General features: G+C 56.1%; 1 protein-coding gene and 1 pseudogene across 18 annotated transcripts in view; both read right to left on the bottom strand.

Annotated features, from left to right (window-relative positions):
- Positions 1-337: 337 nt before the first annotated feature.
- On the bottom strand, positions 338-439 carry LOC132012633 (U4 spliceosomal RNA; annotated as a pseudogene).
- Positions 440-6,031: 5,592 nt separating this feature from the next.
- Positions 6,032-17,739, bottom strand: part of TNK2 (tyrosine kinase non receptor 2) — a 45,743-nt gene continuing 34,035 nt past the window's right edge. For 7 of the 18 annotated variants that reach the window (XM_059391176.1, XM_059391174.1, XM_059391164.1 and 4 more), the window contains 9 exons: positions 17,201-17,347; positions 17,022-17,116; positions 11,974-12,168; positions 10,541-10,632; positions 9,854-9,976; positions 7,847-9,201; positions 7,638-7,733; positions 7,323-7,450; positions 6,032-6,852 (listed from right to left, as the gene is read on the bottom strand). In XM_059391176.1, the coding sequence (XP_059247159.1) occupies positions 6,846-6,852; positions 7,323-7,450; positions 7,638-7,733; positions 7,847-9,201; positions 9,854-9,976; positions 10,541-10,632; positions 11,974-12,168; positions 17,022-17,116; positions 17,201-17,347 (2,238 nt within the window). In that variant the 3' untranslated portion in view covers positions 6,032-6,845. The other 11 variants (XM_059391166.1, XM_059391163.1, XM_059391178.1 and 8 more) reach the window with 8 other exon arrangements.

A 17,739-nucleotide genomic window follows, 5' to 3' on the forward strand; every position in this document is an offset into this window, starting at 1 on the left:
TGCTCATTAGGATGACTGCTATTTAAAAAAAAAAAAAAAAAAGAAAGCATGTTTTATGGTATGTGTATTTTACCACAATAAAAAAAAATGGAAAAAAAAAACTATAACAGGAAGCCATTTTACAGTAGAATGGGATACAGAAGTTTAAAAAAACACACTCTCATATCTCAGAAATAATCAGTTTTAATGTTAACTGAATATTAATCAATACTCTTTTAAGGATTCTTTGATTTGCTGTGTTGATTCCCATTCTGTGGATAAAATAGTTAATATTCAACCAATCCTCTATTACAAAACATGTCGATGGCTTCTAGTTGATCACTATTATGAACGCTTGGCAATTAAATTCCTTGCATACATTTTTAAGTGAATTATTTATTAGCAATAATCGCGCCTCAGATAAACTTCATTGGCTATGATACTGCCACTGTGCAAAGCTTAAGTGAATTATTTATTCAAAAAAGAGCAGTTAGGATGGGTGATGGGTCATGGGAGTGGGGGGGTGGGACAGAGGAGGGAGTACAGCTCTGGCCTGAGAGACCAGGGGCTCCTGGCAGCCAAGAGGGGTTACCCAAGGCCCAACAGCTCTCTGGGATTAGAGCAGAGCTGCCTTTAGTTCAAGGCTTTACACACTTGATCATCTCCATGACCCCCTGGAAATCTTGGTAGAAGATTCTAGTTCCGTAGGTCCAGGATGGGATTTGGGTTCTGCATTTCTGACAGGTTTCCAGGTGATGCTGCTGTGGCTGGACGTCATGCTACCCTTTTAGTAGGCCTCGGGATAAAGGGTGAACATGGGGGATGGGGCCTGTGACAAGGCTGGTGACAGGACTGGAGAGGCTTCTCTCAGGATTTGGTTCTGTGGTTTGTAAAACTCCACCCTGACTCTACCTCACAGAGACAGGAAAGAGAAAGGGGTTCTGAACATTCTGTGCCGGGGCCGCAAAGGGGGCAAGTCACTCATCCTGGGCAGTCTCCTGGTTGTGGCAGCGGGAACAGGGAAACCCACAAAGGCAACTTCAGAGAAGACAGGGGCCCCAGTGGGAATGTTCCCAGCTAGGGGACGCCTGCATTTTTGCTTCTCTTTTTCTTGTGGAAAGGAACACTCACCATAACCCCTCCTATCCCGTCATCACCTTCAACAGTTATCAACTTCTGGCCCATTTCCTCCAACCATCCAGACTATTCTCAACAGATTACTTCACTCAAAAATATTTTATTTTTTTTTTTTTTTTTTTTTTTTTTTTAAAGATTTTATTTATTTATTTGACAGAGAGAGATCACAAGTAGGCAGAGAGGCCAGGCAGAGAGAGAGGAAGGGAAGCAGGCTCCCTGCTGAGCAGAGAGCCCCATGCGGGACTCGATCCCAGGACCCTGAGATCATGACCTGAGCCGAAAGCAGCGGCTTAACCCACTGAGCCACCCAGGCGCCCTCAAAAATATTTTAAAACAAATCTCCAGAATATGAGTCCTCTCTTTACTAACTATATGCTTTGTTTTAATAAAGAAGAGAAAGCTTTCTCAAAAGCCATTTAGCAGTATTTGGTAAAATAATTTGTCACCAAATACAGGCGCCTGGGTGGCTCAGTGAGTTGAGTGACTGACTTGATTTCGGCTCAGGTTATCATCTCGGAGTCATGGGACTGAGCCCCACATCAGGATTCACGCTCAGAGGGGAGTCTGCTTGAGGTTCTCTCCCTCCTCCCCTCTCCCAGCTCTCCAAAGCCCGCATACACTCTCTCTCTTTCAAATAAATAAGTAAATCTTTTAAAAGATCATTTGTTACAAAATAAAAATGTTAACAAAACAGTGGATTAAATTAACAAAATTTCTGCATTTCATTTCTACAGAATGAAAACCATGCAGTGCTTTAAGATTTGACATTTAATGACATTTGAGAGAATTAATTTCAAGATAGGAAAAAGTATCTTTGGTATAAAATATTAAGTAAAAAAGGGTTATAAAATAGTCAAAGCAGGGGGGCACCCGGGTGGCTCAGTGGGTTAAGCCTCTGCCTTCAGCTCAGGCCATGATCTCAGGGTCCTGGGATCGAGCCCCGAATCAGGCTCTCTGCTCAGCAGGGAGCCTGCTTCCCTCACTCCCCCCGTCTGCCTCTCTGCCTACTTGGGATCTCTATCTGTCAAATAAGTAAAATCTTAAAAAAAAAAAAAAAAAAATAGCCGAAGCAGGATGACCTTAATTTCTAACACTGTGATACACACAACATGTATGTGCGCAGGAAACAAACTGGAAGAAAATATATCAAAGTTCTAGGTGGCTTTCTGGGTAATTTTAATTTTCTCACTGTGCTTTTCTGAGTGTTCAGTGAACAGTGAGAGTGTACGGCAATCATAAAAATGTTAACAAAAGATACAGTGGTGCCTGGGGTTTCCCAAAGGGTGCTGGTGTCATCCTAGGACTTGTCACTGGTGAGTGACTGCATGCACTCCTTTAGCCCACAGCATCCTCCCAGGCAGCCCCTGGTTTCTTTTCTAGATTTAGCACTGGTCTTCAGAGCCTCCTACCCAGTCTGTTTTGCAGGCATTAGATCCTAGCTGGCCCCCATTTGGCTCCAGATGGTGGGCAAACCGGTTCCCTCCCCTCCCAGGTTCTCTGGGATGAGTCCTTTAAGCACCAATGGGCCCGGGCCAGCAGCTTTTGGAATTAATGGATTATATTGGGCAATGACTTTACACAATCTTGTCTCTTTGCAATCTGAAATTAAACCAGACTGCAAAGTCTTATTTGGCCAATAGGTGGTGCTGTGCAACACAAAAGCACTAGTGCCCTGCGGTTCTGAAGACAGATTTCAGGGATCCCTGTAATAATTGCTGGAGAGGGCAGGCTAACATAACATAGCTATCTAAGAGCTTGCAGACAAACTTAGCACCTGCCACTATCCCTACCATCATCACACAGGAATAGCCATTTCAATATAAATGTAGGAAGACAGAAATCTCAGGATAAAGGCAGTTCTTGAACGTGAATACATTTTAAGAAAAACTCCATTGTATGATTCTTATTCATGTCATTTCAACTCAGACCAATGAAAACTTGACCCTAGACCAGTGCAACCCTAGACCAGCACTGATGCTGAACTGGCCTTTGGGAATCCCTGCTCTAGCCAAGGACTCCAGGAGTTGAAGGTCTCTCTATTCCCCCATGTCAAATTTCCATAAAAATCAATTTGCTTCAAATTAAGAATGCCTTTATGTTCCCAGTGTGCAGTGAGACATATCTACTAGACCTTTCCTCCACTCGTGGTTAAAGTGGAGCAGTGAGCCACTTTTAAGCAGAGCTATCTCTTAAAGACACAGGTTGGGAATACCCAGGTGGCTCAGTCAGTCAAGCGTCTGCCTTTGGCTCAGAGCATGATCCCAGGGTCCTGGAATTGAGTCCCGCATCAGGCTCCCTGCTCAGTGGGGAGCCTGCTTCTCCCTCTGCCTGCTGCTTCCCCTGCTTGTGCACACACTCTCTCTGACAAATAAATCTTAAAAACAAAAACAAAACACCACACAGGTTGATCACACCATTCCTCTGCTGTCGAAAGGACTCAGGATATCACACCAGCAGCTTCATGATCGAGGCCTTCCTCACTCACCAGGATCAGAATCGGACAAGAGCCACCTCCAGCTCATCCCAAAAACACAACAGAAGGATGGCTTCCAGCCTTACCGAACTTCAGCACTTAAACCCAGTCTGTTCCCTCCAGCCGCAATGTTGACATGCCCCTCACCTTCCCGATACCTGCCTATTTTTTTCCAGCAAGTCAGCACAATGTCACCTCCTCCAGGAAGCCACCTCCTCTGCTCCCAAGGCACCTGGCACATAATGATCTGAGAGTACCTGTCACCTGGTTAGAATGGTGGTGTCCCCTGGGCACTGTCTGTTCAGCTTGTGTTCCCTCCTCAGGACTTGACTCAGTAAGATACCCAGTGAATCCTTGCTGATTCATTGATTCTCCTTGTTGGCAAACAAGCCCGGGTCAACTTTTTCAAAAGCCTCCCTTAAGATCTTTTCAGTAAACCCAGGAGATGCTGGCAAAAGCTGGCAGGCGGGTTGGTGTGAGAGAAACAGCAGGAAGCCCTGGGACTTAGGGAACTGGGGATCTGGCAAAAGTACATTCGGTTTCCTGATACACTGAGTAGCCCCTGATCCTTTGGAGTCACCCTTGCAAAATATCTTTCTGAAATGTACTAGCTCTGCAGTTGCTTACCAAGAAACAACATTTCAAAAAATGAAGTTGAAAATGTCTATGAGTGACAAAAAGGAATGACTCTGTAGCAAAAGAACAAATTTTTTAAAAACAAAATGATATTAAGGGAAATGGGAAGAGAAGACAAGTGTGTGTACACCAGAGTTGTGGTCCGCGAGTAATGAGAAACAGCAGGAACATGAAGAAATAAAACGTACAATGATTACAGTTTACTGGGTACTTGTCATGGTCCACACACTAAGCGAAATACTTGATCTGTGCAACCATTCTAAAAAGCAGGGATGACTGTCCCTGGGGTTATAGGCTTGGAAAGGTTAAGTAACTTTTCCAAGATCAGACAACTGGAATGGAATCTGGATCTAACAGCAAAGCCCCAAATTAACTTAATATTAACTTCTTCTCTTTGGTGATACATTGTGACCAAATATTTTTAGGGATGCCTGGGTGGCTTATTCAGTCGAGCATCCGACCTGGGCTCAGCTCATGATCCCCGGGTCCTGGGAGCCCCCCATCAGGCTCCCACTCAGCAGGGAGTCCGCTTCTCCCTCTCCCACTCCCAACTTGTGCTCACACACTCACACGTTCTCTAATAAAATCTTTAAAAATAAGCATTTTTTTTAATCGCAGTTAAATATAATTGAATTCTTAACTTAGCACACAGGGTACGCTAAACACGTCTCCATCTGAAGGCTCCAGACCTCCCAGGCCTGAGGGCCCGCGGCGCAGGCCAGCCTGGAGCAGCAGATTCACAGACAGCCTCCAGACCATCCTAAGTGGTCTTTGTGTTTTTAACAAATCTAAACCATCAGCTTCCTCTCCATGATTTAGCTCTCATCCTGCTCAGAGGCATGGTTAAGCCCAAAGGGCTAATTCCCTTGATCCAGTCATTTTCTAAGAACCACTAACAGACTAATCATTTACCTTTTAAATGGGTCAAGGGTATTAATAGGTGGCTCACAGAAAAGGAAATACAAATGGCCCAAATAATTTTTTGTGTGTATGCCCTCATTAGAGAAATGTAAATTAAAGCTAGGGAGACCTGTCTCTCCAGCAAAAATCAGAAAGCTCAGTAACGCTTGGAAAGCTCTCCTGCGCTGGTAGCTGTGGCTGCCGGAACCACCTCCCCCATGGACAGCCATTCAGCAAGACTCATCATGAAAGCACATACTCTGACCGTGGAGCTCTGCTCCTGGGATCCTATCTTTCAGATTGACTCGTAAGTGAAAATTAATCCGCATGTGCCGTTTTACTGCAGCAATGGTTGTGAGGCCTTGTTAAACAGACCATGGTACAGCCATGGAACCCCAAACAAGAAGGGGGATGCTCGTTCAGTATGGCTATGAACTCCTCAAAATACTGTAGTGGAAAAGACTCTGATGCTGGAAGGCAGCCTCTGGTGGCGGGGGTGGGGAGGATGCAGCTGGGGTGGGAGATTTCATTAGAGACTCGATACCTTCTGAACTTTAAACCACATGAAATACTCAGAAAAATGAAATTAAAACACCTATTGAAGCTTTCCTTGTTACAGAAATTTCTGGCTTTGCGCCAGCTCTCCCCTGCAGTATACCCTGCCTTCTGGGAACTCTAGAGCAAGAACAGAGGGACTGTAAGTACAGGTCTGCATCGTGGAGGCTCTGCCCCTCTGCCAGCCCTGAAGGGGAGGGAGCCGGAAGGGTGTCCCTGGCCGCACTTCCTCCCTCTCTTGGTCCACAGGTGGCGCCACAGGGCCTGCTGCCTGGACAGATGGTGGCCTGGGAAGCCCTGGGGCCTTGGGCTGCTGACCAAGAGGCAAAGAAATAGGCAGGCACAAGTAAGTTAACATAAAATAGAAACTAGCTTTATTTATCTGGAAGAAGCAGGGATCCATAGCTGGGGCAGCAACTCTGGCGGCAGAGGCTGGCAGGAAAACGGAACAGCATAGGGGAGGAGCTGGGTCAGAGAGGAAGCTCTGGTGTCCCTCCAGGGCAGCTGCCCCCTTGGTCTCCTTCCAACCCTGGGGCCTTGGGCCCTGGTCCCTGCCAGAGAACAATCTGGCACCCCTGCTCTGCTTCCTGAGCCACTTAGGGCTATTTCCAGGCACAAGATCCTAAGACCAGCCAAGTCCCATAACGTATCCATGGCGAGGTCACAAGTCACATTCTCTCTGACACCCCCAACAGCCCACCAGGGGATCCCTGGAGAAGGGCCCTCCCCTGCAGAGGGCCTGTGGGTACTGGTCCCCCTTTCTGTGTGGTCAACACATCCTCCTTCCACGGGTGCAGCCTGGCTTCCCGGTCAGCAGAGCCTGGGGACACACTCCGGCCACAGTCCCCACAGCCAGGGCTGGAGCCAGAGGCAGGTTGGCTGCAGGGCATGCTGAGGCCGCCACCAGGCCTGCCTTCACAGGGCTTCTTCCCGCCCCTTGGCTAAGGGCACCAAGGGCTGATCCAAAGTTGCAGGGACAGCACTGGGTGAGGGAGGGATGGCAAGGCGGGGCTCCCAGTCTCCCGCAGACTTGGCCTTGCCCTGCCGCTAGGAGCAGCGAGTGGCAGCAGGTCCTCCAGGCCCGGGCAGGGTCTCTCCCCACCCTTGTCAGATGGACAGGCTCAAGTGATTCCTTCAGAGCAGACCCTCTGGCTCTCCCGACATCTCAGCGCCTGAAGGGTGGGAAACAACCAGAAATGGCCTCTATCAACAGAGGGGTGGATGCAACAGAGCAGGGAACGTCCAACGTGGGTGGGCACGAGAAGGCCTCTTGGTGCTAGGCTCATCAGTTGCAAAGTCAGCAGTAATTTTGGAATTGATCATCCTGGGATGCTTTTTATCATTAATAATGATGATAATAATAAAGAGAACAGCAGTATTGTTTATTAGCCAATCAGAGGGCGACAGGCACAGTAAACAAGCCCCATGAGAGAGGCTCCAGTTCCCTCTTACTCTTTAGTTCATTTGAACCAAGGGGCTAAGTAGTCTACAGGCACTCAGGAGAAACGGCTCTCCCCCAGAGCTGTTCCTGTCCTGGCTCGGGGCTGCGGCCCGCCTCCGAGTGTGTGGCCCACGAGGGGCCAGGCTGTCCCCTGGCGCGATGCCTGCTGGGACACGGTTTCTCAGGCCGGGGCTCACTCACTTGTGGTGGGCAGGGCCGCAGGAGCCCAGAAGGCGGCAGCCGGCCTGCTCCAGGCTCCAGTCGCACATCTCCAGCACTTTGTGGCACTCACTCCGCGGCCGAAGACCCAACCCAAAGAGCTGCTCCACCTGAGGGAGCAGAGGGTGGTGCCATGGGACATACCGGGGCTGAAGGGCAGCAGGCAGCCGGGGGCGGCCAGGGTGGGGGCAAAGGAGAGCCAGAGGCAGGCTGGTGGGGAGGGGTAGGGGGAGGCGAGTGCAGCAGAACCAGTCCTCAGGGTCCCTGAAAGCCAGAGTGGGCGGGAGGTGGCGGTACCTTCAGATACTGGGCAGCCCGCTGCACGCTCCAGCTGTGGCTCTGCAGGGCCGCCTGGCACTCCTCTGTGGTCACCCCATGCACCATGGCCTGCAGCTGGGCACACCCACCCACCTACCCGTCAGCTCTGCTTGGGCCCATTCCTCTGGGGCCCTGGGGCCTCTTCCCGCCCCCTGCCCCCCACCCCAGCACCTGGGCCCAGCACTCACCATCTGGATCTTGTCTGCCGGCCGTCCAGCCTCTGGCCCATCCCCAGGGCAGCCCCTCTGTGGCAGCCGAGCCGTGGCCCTCAGGGCTGGTGGCCGGGCCCCTGGGTTACTGTTGTTGGTGGAGAAGTTGGCCTTGGGGTCTGGGGCGGCCTGGGGCATTGGTCGAACAGTGGCCGTGGGGGCGGCAGGGGCTGGGGTGCTGGGCGGGGGCAGCAGCAGAGGCACAGGCAGAGGGGCCGGCTCTTCAGGGCTCTGGGCCTCCCGCAGGAAGCGTTGATAGCGTTCTAGGTAGGGTGGGCGCTCCGGCAGCAGGTAGTAGTGGGTGCTGCTGACCTTCTTGCCATCGCGGACAATGGGGAGAATGCAGGGGCCCACCCGTGGGCCAGGCGCCTGGATCACTTGGGGTGTGGCATACTTGGGGTCGGAGGCGAAGCTCTGGGTGGTGGGCATGGTCTTCCCCGGTGAGCTGGAGAGCCGGGCTGGCAGCGGGGAGCTTCCAGGTGGTACCAGTGGGCTAGGGGTCCTCGAGCCTTGAGGGGACAGGGGTTCCCGGGGAGGCACCCGGGGAGGGGAGGCAGGTCCGGGCCACCACCCTAGCTCCTCCTCACCCGAGGGGGCCGGAGACAGCTCGCCCCGTGGGCGAGTGGGCCTTGGGGGTATGGGCACGCGGGGGGGCACCTGGGGCTTGTCCTCACCCACTGGGGCTGGGCCAGGAGAAGGGCCCAGGGAGGCCGCCGGGACCTGCAGCTGCCGCATGCACTCCTGCTGCAGCGCCTGGAAGATCTGTGCGGTCTGGGCAGAGCTGGGCGGCTTGACCCCCGCCTGGGGCGGGAGGAACAGATTGTCCTCCAGGGGAGGGAGCAGAGGTGCCTGCTCAGGCACAAAGGCGTAGTTGGTCTCCCCTTGGCTGGGCCCTGCACAGACCCCTGCACCCACAAGGGTGCTGTTGATGGAGCAGACCTCAAAGTCATCCTCATCCTGGGCCACATCGTCGTAGGCGGGAGGTGGGGGCAGCGGGCGCGCATCCCAGTCCACCACGGGTGTGGGGTGCAGCGGCCGGGGCAGGGCCCGTGTGGGGCTCTGTGGCGGCGTCTTGTCCAGCAAGGAGCAGGCGTCCATGGCCAGCTGCGCCAGTGAGGGTGCGCAGGGCCGCGGGGCAGGCACGACAGGCTCCTCACCAAAGTCAATGAGTGTGACCTCACCCCCGCTGCCTCGAGCCGCCTTGGTGCCCGGTACCCGAGCCGAGGGCTTTGCGAGCCACAGCCCACGGGTCAGGGCTGGTTTCCGAAGGCCCAGCCTCTTGAAGTCGCTGGACAGGGGGTCCTGATCCTCACTCACGGGGTCGTAGGTTGGCTCTAGGATAGAAAGGGAGACCCCGCCAGGAAGGCAGTGTCAGACAGGGGGACAGGGGAAGAAAGGCAAGTATCATTCGCAACTCCCCACTCCCACTGCCCCCAGAGGTTAGCCCTCGGCTGCCAAAATTCTCAGTACACACCAACCCTATTCCAACAGGAGCACAGAAACTGCTCTGGACACTGCCAGCTCTCAGGGGGCTGACGCGACCCTGCCTCCATCTCGGCTAGAGCAAGCAACACCCTGCAGCAGCCTGACACCCCAACACACAAGACCCCCCAAATACCCCAGGCTCCTGGGCCCCGTCAGTCCCTGCTTACCCCCACCCCGTTTCGGCACACCATTAGTGCGGAATGGAGGCTACAGGCAATCACCCACCACCCAGGGCAGCTGGCGCTGTCCCTGCAGAGCACGGAGCTCCTGACCAAACACCACAAAAGCCCAGATGCAGCCGCCTCTGCAGGTCCCAAAGGGAGTGCGCCAGGGCCAGCTGATGGGGGAACAGGTAGGCACCAGGACCACACACCTGCTCCAGAAGCCCAAGCTTTTAGGGGTCGGGGGAGAGGCAGGCATGCTGGGCTAGGTTAGCAGCAAAAGCTCACAGCACACACCCCACACCCACTCCCACCCAGCCAGCCCACTGGGGCTCTGTACCTTCCAGAAGGAGAGGAGGAATGAGAGGAGAGAGGGGACGGGGGCAGGGGCCAAGGCACCGAGAGCAGCCCCACTTACTCTGAGCGAAGATGGCAGGCTGAGGTGGGCGAGGCGGAGGCTGCCCTGCAAGAAAGGCCGTGCGGAGAGCAGAGGGGCGGAGCGGGACAGACAGAGGGTGGGAGGGAAGAGGGCCAGACAGGAGGGCAGAGCGTGGATAGAGACAGAGAGAGAGCAGTGAGTAGGGGCGCATGAACGTACAAACCCAACAGCAATGGGAAGCAGTGGGGCGGCAGGATGGGGGGAACCGTGTTCCGGAACGACAGGCACAGGATCCGGGAGATGGATGAGGCTCCTGGCCAGCGTGAAGCCCGTGGGGTGGTTTTGGCTCGGGAGAGGACAGCAGGATTAGGGGGAGTGAGGAAAGCTAGGATCTGAGCACGGCGGGGAGGAGGGCGGAGGGAAGCTGAGATGGGCAGGCCAGTACAGGACTGGCCTTGGGTGCCCACCTCGGCGGATACAGCTGCCTCTCATCTTCCACCCCACAGCCAGCCGGAGCCAGGGCTCAGCTGTCCCCCAGCAGCCCTGACCCAACTGTCCCAGAGCCAGAGCAGCCGGCTCAGCGTGCCCGGTGAGGACAGTACCTCTTCCTGGGCAGCTGACGAACTTGTGGGGGGGCTGGGTTCTTACTTTTCACCCTTCCTAGATGTTGGGTGGGTCGGGAGGTGCTCAGTTCCACACTCAGCAGGTCAGGAGGGTCCATGGGGTTTCCCAGGTATAGTCTGTGGGGAGACAACCGAGTCAGAGGAGGGAAGCAGGGGAAAGGCTGTGCAGTGGCGACCGTGGAGAAACCTCAGGTGGAGACTAAGACCCTGGGCACGTGGCGGGAACCATCCTGTCCAAGCCCTGCACAGACTGGGCCGGGAGCACAGGACTTCCAACTCCCCGCAGTTCCCCACAAACTGTATCCCAGGGACAGGGGTCACAGAGAGATGGCAGGGCAAAAGTCCTGAGTGCAGGCTGAAAGGCTTGGGCTGAAGGGCCTCCAGGAGCAGAGCTGCTGTCCGCAATGGCTAGGGCACCCCACCCACACTTGTCAGCCACCTGCCGGCCCTCTTGGAAGCACCCAGCCACACGACCCTGGCAGGGTGGGCAGGAGGTACACTCTTGCCCCACGGCCAGGTGGAGGAGGGGCCGGGCTGTCTGGCCCGCTCCCGATTCACCCTCTCCAGCCCCGTGCTGATTGTCAGGCCCTGGGACTTAGTCACTGGGCTGATTAAAGCCCAGAGGAATGGGGCTGGGCCGGCCACAGCACGCCATGAGCAGGGCAGAGGGCACCGGGCCTCCTTTCGGAGGGCGTCTCCACACCTCGCCCCAATTCCCTCAGGCCCGAGCCTGGCTCTTGGGAGGTGAGCGACACCAGCTGCTCTGCAGGGCTTCACTTCTGGCGTGTGAGGGGAAGGGGGGGAAGGCCTGCTTCACGGGCCTCTCAGGGCAGAGCCAAACGTCAGGAGAAGTCAGAGGAGAAAGGGCTGCCTGGAAGCCCCCTGGGGCCAGCGGAGAGAGGAGCTGCCAGGTGGCTCCCTGGGGCAGGGCACTCAGGAAATGACTAATTCTTCTCCGTGTCCTCCCCAGATGCCCCCCAATGACCTCATCCTTTTGCTTAAAGGGGACTGACCCCCCGCCGGTACAGAGTTGGCAAGCAGGTGGGGGTGCTGCCTAACCTTTCAACTGGCATCCTCCCACAGGGAGCTTTGTGCCCCTGAGTCTGGGAACACGAGTTCACTTGACCACTGGGCCCACAGGCTCAGTCTCCAGGACTCTAGCAGCCCAAGAAGGGAAGCTTCTACATAAACACTAGGGAGCATCATAGCTTCCCTGCTGAGCTCCTTCGGAAGGCTGTTCCCAGTCCCTTTTCCTAAGGTCAGTGCACCAGGGGTGGGGGATTCCACCAAACAGAAGTGTGTCTCCAGCCCAAGCTCCTAACCCCGGTTCTGCCTGCAGGGAACAGCTTCTGGGCAGTAAGAGACCCTCTGCCTCACGGCTGTGACAAGGACCTCGGAAGCCAGCAAGAGCCTATGACTCCAGAGCCATAGGTGATCCCCACCCCCAATCGCACTCACTCGTCGATCTTGTCGGGGAAGCCCCAGCAGTGGCGGGGGTCGCTGTCGCCATGTCCTGTGTGGATGAAGCTATTCTGCAGGGGTTGACTGATGTCCTGGGCCGATAGGCCAGCCACGGAAGTCACCACATTGCGCGGGAAGGGCCCTACACAGAGCGTCCGTGTGTTCTGCCCACGCCACCAGTAATTCTCAGCCCTGCTCAACAGAGATGACATGATGAACCCCAGGGCATGTAGGGATGGGGACAGGGAGCGGGACACTTCCCATACCAAGCTCTCTAGCCATGCTATCTGAACAGCCGGGCAGAAGGGCCCCGAGAGTTACAACCTTGAGCCCAGTGGGGTCTGCTATCAGCCCCAAGACCAGTCACTCCTCTGGTACAGGGCCCAGCTGTTTGCACACACCTTACCCCAAGATACCTAGGTGGGTCAGACAGCTTTTCCTACAGTTTACAAATAAGGAAACAGGTTCAAACAAGTGACAGGACTGGCCTACAGTTCCCAGAAAGATCATAGCAGACCCCGGATTCAAATTCAGTTGTTAGTCTGCAAGCCAGCACCCTTCCTACAAAGCTGCCTCACCTCCTCCCTCTCGGCAAGGCCTGAACCCCCACCCTCTGGCCACCGGACCTTACTCTTCCACCCAGTTTCCCGGCATCCTGAGCTGCAGGGTCCAAAGGAGCACCATGGTCTCAGCACTCAGCTTGGAACCAAGCCCTCCAACCACACTCTATTTCCTGCACGCAGCCCCTCATGCACCTGGAAGCCCTCAAAGCAATTCACTCCATCCCATTACCAGTTCTGCATCTCCAGTGCCTTCTGCAACTTCTCAGCAGGGCTGTGGGACCCTCGCCTTAACCCCAGCCATCTCCTGGGAACACCACTCTTGTCTTAAATACAGGGTCTAGAAAGGGACCCAGCGTCCCAGTGTAGCTGGACTGTGGGACCCAGCTCCTCACTCTGATCTCTGCTGATGCAGTCTAAGCCTGGGCCTGGGGTGGGGGTCAGGGCAGGAGGGGGCCCTCCTGGACACTTCAAATGGCAGGCTGCAGCTCCCTTATCTGCCGCTGGGCTCATTACACCTGACGACGTGGGCAGAATCCAAGCTGAGGCAGGAGAAGGACAGCCTCATGCTGCTGTGCACCACGTGTGCATACCCAGTCAACCCCCACCTGCAAGGCCAGGAGCATAAAGGTCTCCTCCAACCTGGGCCGAGGGGGGATGGAGGCTGAGCTCCTGGAGCCTCCTCTGGAAGGTAACATGGCCCCCTGGGAGCAGCATGACCTCAAACCGCCAGCTCTAGAGGTCACAGGTCAAGTCCCAAGAGTCCAGCAGTTCTCAGGAAGCCAAGAGGTGGGGCAGGGGAGGGCTGGGAAGCCAGCCTCCTTCTAAACAGGACCGCAGACCAGCCCACCACCAGACACAGCAACCCTGTGATTACTCCCTGCCCTGGGGTGGGAAGGGCAGAAGAGGAAGGAAGAAGAGAAGACAACACCCAGGAAGGGACAAAGGGACAAAGCCATCAAAATATAGCAGGGCCCTTCCAAGAAGAGAAACGCCCCCCCACCCAGCACCGCAGCACCGCAGGCGGGGCGGGGGGGCTGGCAGGCTGAGGTTGACATCTGCCCATGAAGCAGGGTGAAGAGGGACGTCTGCCACTAGGGAACTCTGCTGCTGGTCTCCCCTCCCCTCTGTGCCCACTGGTGCCCTGGGTTCTGCAGGCCTCTCCACAAACTTCTCGGATGCCCAAACAGACTGGACAATAGACTCTGCTCTCTACGCCTCTTCAGAGGTGCATATTAACCTGGGTGAGAGAGGCGGCTGAGGCAGAAACACAGTCCTGTGGAGAACCGAATCACATCCAAACCAGGTCTGCTCTGTGGACAGGTCTGCCCTGTGCCCTATGCCCCCTGTGGACCCTGAGCAAGATGAGATTGCCAGGAGGTCCCTCCCTCCACCCCCTGCCTCTTGCCAGGACAGCTGAAGTCCTGACACAGGGGTTCCTCTGGACCCACGTAGGAGAGTGACAGATGCCAGCCCCCTCCTCTTATTGTGGGTATGGCCGAGCAACAGCACTGGGCCCACTGAGAGTCCTGACATCAGTTTCCACACTCTGCTCCCCGGGGAGGGGAGTTGGGGGTGCAAAGCACGCTTAGAAAAAAGACACTCTGGGAGTCACATCCCAAGCACACTCAGCAGCGTCACCCTCCCAACAAGACGTAACTCTTGAGATGGCCGACGCTCTCCTGTGCTGCCCACCGACCCCCTCCGAGGTTTGGTGGGACCCAGGCACCAGCGGCTCACACAGGGAGGTCACCCATCCCAGCCGGCATGCACTGGCCACACCCATGCTCCCTCCCCCCACCCCCCCACCCCCGCCCCACAAATGGACCTGAGTCTCCACAGCAATGGGAGGGGTCAGGCCCACTGTGGGCAGACACTGCCGCGCAGATAGAAGTCCCCGGGGAAAGAGACCAGGGCCCAGCACCTCTGGCACAAACAAATGTTCTGTCTCCTGCTGCCTGTTGGCGTCCAGGAACAGGCAAGAAGCTGAGTGGCACCTGGGAAACCTAGATCTGAACTGAGAACTGCCCGCTTCTACGTGGGACCAGCTTCTGGAAATCTCAGCCCCCACCCAGTCCTGGCCCAAGGTAGTCCAGCCCAGAAATGGCTTATAACTGTTGCTTAAATATTTTGCTCAAAACACAGTCCCACTCACTTCTGAGTGACCCAGGCATCCCTGGTATTGGACCACCCAGGCCCCTGGTTCCCCCTCACCCTACCCCTGGAAGCAGAGGCTCCAAGGACCAGGCCAGGCCAAGGCCCTGAAAATAGATTTCCACACCTGTCTCCCTTCTCTAGTTCTATAAAAACAGAACACGGAAGTGCTACAGCCATCCCAGCTTCCAAACAAGATTCCCCTGGAAAAGACCCGCCCGTCATCTGTCCCTCCATCTAGACAGCACCTCACAAGTTTGACAGAGCGTCTGGGTGTCCTCTCCTGCCCACTGCCTGGCACCCCAAGAAGCCCCGAGCTATGGACAAGGGGATCCCAGACTCGGCACTGCTTCCGCAAAGGGAACCCACGGTTGCCAGAGAAACAGACACAGAGCTGCGAGCCAGGCTAAGAGACGGGAAAGCAGAGAACCAGAGAACCATGCGTACAAGCCCAGACCCTCCACCCAGAGATGTGGAGACAGAGTCAGCCAAATAAACACAGAGACATCTAGGCACCAAGAAAACAAGGGGCCAGAGTGAAAGCACACAGACCCACCCCCAAAGCCTCGCCGGCTGCCCCTCACCTCCCACCTCCTGAGCAGCTCCAGGAACCATGTGCAGGCACCATGGTCCAAGTCGGTGCGGGCCATGGAGGAGGAGCCCAGGGAGCCAGGGAGCTCACACTGGCAGGCAGCTGCAAGAGCCCGCCCGCAGCTGGGGCCAACCAAGGCCTGGGACGCAAGGGTGGGGCAGGGCACGACCACGGTGCCTCCCAAAAGGAGTGGCTCCCCCGGGGCCCCGCCTGCTACCCGCCCTGCTCTGGTGGAAACCCAGGCCACCAGCTCCTGAGACACACACTCCAGAACACAAGCAGCAATTGAGTCACCTTCTGAGGAACACTGGGCCCCCACTGACTGGGAGGAAATAAAGACCCAAGGGCTATGGTGCACAAAAAGGGTCAGGTCCAAGGTCCTCAGGTTCCTGAAGGTGAGAATGATATGGGTCCAGACTTCCGACTTAAGGCCCTGCCATGCCCCTCCAGATGGGGCATCTTCCTATTTCCAGAATGCTCTTCAGAGACCCATGCCTATAGTCCCCTGCCTGGCCCCCAGGCTCAAATCCAGAGACTAGCTACCTTCTTGACCTGGGGGCCTCTCACCTCCTAGAAGCTTTCTGCTTTTGTCCACCACCACTAATTCCCCAAACCTCCATCCCCACAACTCGCTGATATGTCATCTATATTTCCAGATACTGGGCCCAAAGGCTAGGGGAGCCCTGGTCTGGCCACAGTGAGGGCAGGGTGTGTGTCCCCAGAAGCACCCTGGGCTCCAAGGCCCACTCCATCACTCTGACTCAACCCAGAAGCTCTCCTCCATTACCAACCCCCATGGGGACAGGACTTAACTATGAGCTCAGATCCCCAAACCTGAGGCCCAGGGAAAGGGCTCCATGAGAAGCGACCCCTGCCCTCAACCCCCTACCCCCCAGCCTGGCCATGCGTCACAGAAGCTGGGAGCACAGGGGATTTCCTCTGCCTCGCTCCTCTTCCTGGTCCTCCATGCTCACCCCCTACCCCAAAGGCACCTCAAGCCTGCGCTGCCCCAACCAGTTCCTCAGCTGCCCTGGGGATCAGATAACAGAGGGTGGGGTGAGTGATGGGTAGGGCCTCCTGGGCAGAAGGGCTCCAACAGGGGCTGCAGGAAGTTGACGTGACTCAGGAGATGCCGCCTGGAGGCAAAGGCAAGCATCCCAGGTGTCTGGCTGTGGGGAGAGCTCAGGAACAGAGGGCTCTGGGATCCCATGTGGGCAGCCCAGCAGAGAGTGGAGCGGAGCCCTGGGAAGGGGCAGTGGGGCTCAGTGGGAGGACAGAGGCTGCCAGGAAGAGAGCGGGTTGCTTTGGGGGTACTGACAGGCACTCAGGTGGGTAGTCAAGAGTCCCTGTCCTGGGAGGAGGCGGGAAGGGAAGGGGAAGAAGATGAGAGGAATGTCCAAGAGTTCCAGAGTCCCTAGCTGTGGCCTCGAGGCCAACTGAGCCACTTCCTACGCCTCACCGTCACAGCAGCTTGGCCCTGACCCACACAGCCAGGGCTGGAGCCGAGTGGGGAAAGGGTAAAGGAGGTGGTGCTGGTCAGGAACATTCCCTTGGAGCGGCAGCATCTGGTACTTAACCCCAGGCACTCCAGAGCCAAGCCAGGCCTATCCTCCCCTTACTGCACAGCTCAGGCTCCCCCCACCCTATGCTGTCATGGGAACCATGGAGGCAGCAGAGCTCTCTGCCATCCCCACCCCGTACCCCTTGAGGCAGTGCAGGGGCAACCCTGCTCTCCCTACCTTCCCTCAATGACGGTGATGACATCGTTCATCTGGATGTGTAGCTTGTCTGGTTCCTCAAAGTCCTGGAGGGCCCGCATGTCTGTGGGCTGGGCCTGGGGGCCGACACAGGTCACTGCCCAGCCTGGGCCTGACCCCTGCCCGGATACCCCAGCCCCATGGTGCCGGCCTCCCCTCACCTCCAGCAGGAAGTCCCGCAGGGCCACAAAGGTGGGTCTGTCTTCTGGCTTGTGGGCCCAGCACTGAACCATGACATTGTAGATATCCTGGGGGCAGTCCTCAGGCCGTGGCAGACGCTCCCCCTCTTTGTCAATCTTATGCAGAATCTGGAAGTGGGGTGGCACAGTCTGAACATGAGCGGAGCCCCCAGATCCTCGCCTCCCACCTTCCCTCCAGCCCATGGAACTCCTGGAGCTGTGGGCTGCCAGGCCTGGACCCCAGAGAAAAGGTCTCCAGGAACCTATCCCCGGGCCTCTGACCCTCAACCTCTGGCTGGGGCCTCTTGGGTAGGTGGCCATGGCAAGGGAAAAAAGGTAAGCCAGCCCCAGTCTGGTCCTCTCCTCACCATCAGGGGCCCTTCTCTCTGTTCAGCAATCTGGGAGGTCATAGGAGGCCACAGGACAGGGGGGACAGGGTCCTAGTGAGTAAGACCCAGTTCCAACAGGGAACCCAATCGACCCCCACCCGTCCCGTAGGGAGAGCATCTCCGGCCCCTCAC

This window comes from Mustela nigripes, chromosome 2, assembly GCF_022355385.1.
Source record: "Mustela nigripes isolate SB6536 chromosome 2, MUSNIG.SB6536, whole genome shotgun sequence".
Lineage (NCBI taxonomy): Eukaryota > Metazoa > Chordata > Mammalia > Carnivora > Mustelidae > Mustela > Mustela nigripes.